The 5,093-nt window shown below is 36.7% G+C and overlaps 1 protein-coding gene across 1 annotated transcript; it reads left to right on the top strand.

Moving 5' to 3' along the window:
• The first annotated feature begins 831 nt into the window (after positions 1 to 831).
• On the top strand, positions 832 to 4,842 carry eif4ebp3l (eukaryotic translation initiation factor 4E binding protein 3, like). The gene is made up of 3 exons (XM_079892417.1): positions 832 to 1,257; positions 3,960 to 4,133; positions 4,565 to 4,842. The coding sequence occupies exons 1-3, from the start codon at positions 1,125 to 1,127 to the stop codon at positions 4,594 to 4,596; spliced, it is 339 nt and encodes a 112-aa protein (XP_079748543.1). The 5' UTR covers positions 832 to 1,124; the 3' UTR covers positions 4,597 to 4,842.
• Positions 4,843 to 5,093: the final 251 nt, after the last annotated feature.

Below are 5,093 nucleotides of genomic sequence, written 5' to 3'. Positions count from 1 at the left end.
GGCGTTTGGCGACACCTCCTGTTTGGAGTGTGAAACTACAGCGCTCTAAATCTGTATGCCAAAAAAACATTTTCGTACATGACGCTCGCTATCTGAGTTTGTGAAACAAACCACTGATCTAGTCTTTTTACAGACCATCTGTGCAACAAACCAAACAGATATAGGAAACTATTACTATTTACTCGGGACTATTACAATTCGAAATAAACCTTTTACAACTGTGTAAAGTTTCTATTTATAAATTATAATCATTAAAAAACGACTTAATCACTATTGGACCAATTTAAGATCAATACATTTTCTTTACATTTTTGAGAAATATACAACATATAATACAAAGGCTAAATTTACAATCCTGTTATTAATGTTAATTGCAAGAAAGTGGCGAAATCAATTTCACAAATCTTAAGTTTAAAACTGTATTGGGCTTGCTCCAAATAGCAGTGGCACTAAAATAAACTACTACTACTACTACTACTACTACTACTACTACTACTACTATTACTACTACTACTTGTCCTAAAGTCGTGTCCTTTAATTTACATTCAGTAAAACTAAAATAAACCAACAGTAGGCTAATATTATTATTAATAATAAAACAGCTCATATAAATTTAGCATTTTCTAAAAAATAAAGTAAAAAAGTAAAAAAGTAAAAAATAAATAAATAAATAAATAAATCTTGTGTACGCTTGAATTAGTGTCCTTTAATTAAAATTCTTGGCAGAAGATTTGTAAAAAAAAAAAAAAAAAAAAAAATATTTCACTCAAAGAAAGTCAAAGATCTGGCAACCCTGCGTGTGTTTTTGTTGTTGCTCAAGTCTCGTTTATCACATGATCCGAGTCACGTAGTCTGTTCTGTTGTTAAATAGCCGAGCGCTCCAGCCCTGCGGACAGACAGACAGACAGACAGACAGACAGACTCACTTCATCGGCTATCACAAGACCAGCGCTGTCTGCAACACGCTACAAAATATCTGTGCCATTTTTTTATGTTGTTAAAACTTTGTTGAGCTAAGTTTAACCAGACACGCCATACAGACGAGTGTTGGATAGAAACCCTTTAGAGCCCTGATATATCAGCGTGTTTTGGTGTCAGAAGGTTCCGAGCGCATTTCATCCACGATGTCCGCCAACACACAGCAGAGCAAGAGCTGCCCCATTCCCACGCGCGTGCTGCACCTCAAAGACTGGTCTCAGCTCCCAGACTGCTACAGTCAGACCCCTGGAGGAACGCTCTTCTCCACCACTCCTGGGGGTAAGACTGCGTTTTAGGACTGTACAGTTTATATTTTTGTTGTTGTAGGTAGGTGAAGGACATGTATTTTGATGAATATTGTGTATCTTTTATCCTTCTATAGGGGAAAAAACTTAAACCAGCCTGAGATCTTAGCTGCATGGGCTCCCAGTGTGGTCTGTTTGTTGGTTTTAGGTGGATTTTTGGGAACTTGGGAGAGCAACTTTAACCAGCTAACCCAGCTAAGACCAGCAAACCATCTTGGAATGGTTTAAGCTGTATGTTGTTGTAACACATTTTGACATCCCCAATCACTATGTTGATAAAAAACAAAACACTTGTGTGGATGTTGTATATCAAATTAAGCAAGGAAATGTACTCATTCAAAATATGTAATCCCTTTAACACATTTTTTAAAAAACATACTGTTTTCAAAGTCACTAAAGACTAATTTCTTGTTGGTTAAACTAATGGTGTTACAACTTTTACAAAATGAAATATTTTTTAAGCTTGGCTTGCATTAATATATAGCATAGACATGTGTTTTAATTAAATAAAACTCTTTTTTTTGCATTAAACTAGGGGATAAGCATGTATTTTAACAGGTGAATGAAAAATAAACTGATGTTTTTGTTATTAAATTGTAAAGATCTGATATGTGAATTGTTTAACTGGTACTAAATTCCTGTTGCTACGCAAACGTTTGTTATGAACAACAAGTTAGTAATTTATGGCAGACCGTCTGCAGCAAGATAGCCCAACTGCCATGCGTCTTGTTATGTAACAATGTCTGGTTATCTGATTTGCGACCAGCATGTCCCCAAAATGATACTAGGCACTGAGTTAATCTAATCATGTGAAAAACAAACACATGACCCCTTTATTTCTGGGCAGGACACGCATGTTTCTCAATCTCTTTTGTCCCTCGCTAGAATATCTTTCGCATGTGGCTGTAACTGTAACTGTAGCACATTCAGAGGAGGAGGCAATTCTTAGAAACACCCCTCCTCCTCTACAGCTGTTGTGGATTTCAGGGATAACAGCACTCTGTGCTCTGGAAAACGAGTTCATTGGGGCCACTGTACATCATGGACGGTTCCCTCACCGCAGAATGAAAAATAACAGATCAGAGGCATGTGCGTACATGCATATATATAACTATATTTACCTACTCTCTATAGGCTAGCTGTGAATCTCTGCCAAACATTTGTACGGATTGCATTTCACCAAAAGTTCCATATGGAAACTACATTATATATATATATATATATATATATATATATATATATATATATATATACATACATACATACATACATACATACTACATACATGCATACATGCATACATGCATACATACATGTATATATATGTATGTATATATATATGTATATAATTTAAAGTACTTAATAAATTTTTATTTAATTAAAAAAAATACAAAAAAAAATACAAAATTATAATTTGGAGGGAAATTGTGCTAAATTGTCACAATAAAAAACAATAGTCAAATATTATATTAAAGATTAAGGCCCGGTTTCACAGACAGAGCTTAGATTAAGCCAGACATTTGAGTTAAACTTTTATAAATGTGTCTTAGACAAAACAAAATATTACTTGTGTGCATCTTGAGACAAAACAGTGCCACTGACACATTTGAAGATATGCCAGTGCATGTTGCTTTCAGTTAAAACAGCTCAAACATGTATTTCAGCCTGGGACTAGCCTTGTCTGTGAAATAAAAGTGCAAATATAATAGCGCGAAACAAAAATAGACTTAATTTTCTTTATACAAAATGTAATTTCTCATTTTTATTCCTGTTGGTTCAGGGGGGACTGGGGGTGAAAAAACTGATGCTTTTAACCTAAACAAATTGCACACTTCGGCTATATTTAATTTTCCTGCATTTGAAAAACTTTCACTTTCTTGATCTCTGAGATGTTGAAAAACGCTTCAGCAGAAACTGTTGGGTTGGTCTCCCTGCATTCCACTGATCAGAGCAGCTCCCAGTTGTGACCACTGTTCGTCCAGCCCCTGTCCCGTCTCCGTCCACACCCTACCCCTCCCCCTCCTCTCCCAACCCCCCTTTGTCCAGAACACATTGCACTGAATAGCAAAAGTTGCGTAACATGTTTTTCAGCTACTACCGAGCTGCCTTCAACTACAACAGAGACACTCTACTTCTTAACAGTTCTTAAGTCAGAAAACAATCTAACCTATAGGGCTAGTTAAGCGATGCAAGTTTGTTCACAACTCCTCGAAACATGAGGTTAAACTCATCCGCTACACTGTGTTTCCCCCGTGGCTCGGCTCGGCATTCTCACGTGCAGACGTGCTCAAATTTCCTGGAACTAAAATGGGAGGTGCTGAGTCCTGCAATTCAGTTCACCCCATTTTTATTGAGAGCTTCTTTTCACTTGCAAAATGTCAAACATTTGAGTCTTTGTTTGCGGTCTAATAGCATGGGCGTGTTAAGTGGCACGTCGAGTTAGTTGCTGTCTTTCTTTTATTTTGTTAAATAGATTAGAATTGCTGTTCGTTTGGTATAATCCCAAGAAAACCATACGAAACCACATTTCAACGATTGATTTTGAGTGCTAACACATTTGACTTGAATCCTAGGTTTGTTGTTTTCTCACTCGTGATAGTCTGCAGGGTAGAATGTAAATATGTTTTTCTAGCCGTGTGATTGGTTGCTATAATATATGTCCGTTCCCTCCTCCAGGAACTCGGATCATTTATGACAGAAAGTTCCTCCTGGACTGTAGGAACTCTCCCATCGCTCGGACCCCACCCTGTTGTTTGCCCCAGATTCCTGGAGTGACCATTCCTTCACACCATCCAATGTCCAAACTGCAGGATCTCAAAGAGGAGTTGGAGGAGGAGAAGGATCTGGCAGGTAAAGTTGCTGTCTGCTCCAGAAAAAGGAAGAAAGAAAGAAAGAAAACCTGTTCTGTGATAATCTTTCCAGGAAACATTAAGCCCTCAGGTTTCTCAGGTTGAAGCAAATTCATTTCAGTATATTCTGTACTCTTTGGAAAACAAGGTTCAATGGGGTTCTATATAGCCATTATGTTGAACAGATGATTTCTTTTCATTTTTTTTAGTGATAAATATGTTTATGAGCTGTTTGATCCATAACATTTAATTAAAATAAAAAATGAATGAATTAAAACTAAATCCATAAAATGATACCATGATGGGAACCTCTAAAAGGTTCTATATGAAGCACCTGACAGAACCCTGTAAGGTTATATATATATATATATAAAAGGCTTCTCCGTTCAAATGCCTCAAATAACCAACCTCTCTATTTCTTTTTTTTTTAAGCTGATGACAACCAGTTTGAGATGGACATTTGAGTCTTTCATCTACCTCCTGTGGAGAGCTCTCTATTTTATCTGTCGGGATGATGCTACTTACCTCACAATCAGCGGACATCACATATTCACCAGATTAATGGGCTTTTTAATGAGCTAAACACCCAAAGGGTGTCTTTTTCTTTTGATTAAAAGTATATGTTCAGCGTTTACCAGAAAAAACATGATTGTTTGTAAGTGGCGGTAAGTTCTTTATTGTACATATGGTACTTTCTACTTTTTTTTTTTTTTTTTAAAGAAAATGTAGCATTATGTGTGAGCCAGGACAAAACCATGGCAAAATCTCTCATTTCTGAGCATTATATCTCAGCAAACATTGTTGATTGTTTAATGGTATAGGACGATTAAATGCCAAATGAATGTCTGTTGCATATGTTTGGTGTTTCGCCTGGAAAAGCACATCAGAACATAGATGTACACCACCGTGTCCCCTCAGGGTTTTCCTGGTGTTTCATTTGCCTGGATTTCCTCAGGTTTTA

This window comes from Squalius cephalus (assembly GCF_949319135.1).
Source record: "Squalius cephalus genome assembly, chromosome: 14".
Classification (NCBI taxonomy): Eukaryota; Metazoa; Chordata; class Actinopteri; order Cypriniformes; family Leuciscidae; genus Squalius; species Squalius cephalus.
Note: the sequence above shows the minus strand (reverse complement) of the source record. Positions and strands in the feature narration are given on the sequence as shown.

What these genes read in the sequence shown, in the direction of transcription:
- eif4ebp3l (XM_079892417.1), top strand. Translation starts at nt 1,125, where the DNA reads ATGTCCGCCAACACACAGCAGAGCAAGAGCTGCCCCATTCCCACGCGC. An exon ending in CTTCTCCACCACTCCTGGGG is followed by an intron (nt 1,258 to 3,959) that starts GTAAGACTGCGT and finishes TCCCTCCTCCAG; the next exon opens with GAACTCGGATCATTTATGAC. An exon ending in GGAGGAGAAGGATCTGGCAG is followed by an intron (nt 4,134 to 4,564) that starts GTAAAGTTGCTG and finishes TTTTTTTTTAAG; the next exon opens with CTGATGACAACCAGTTTGAG.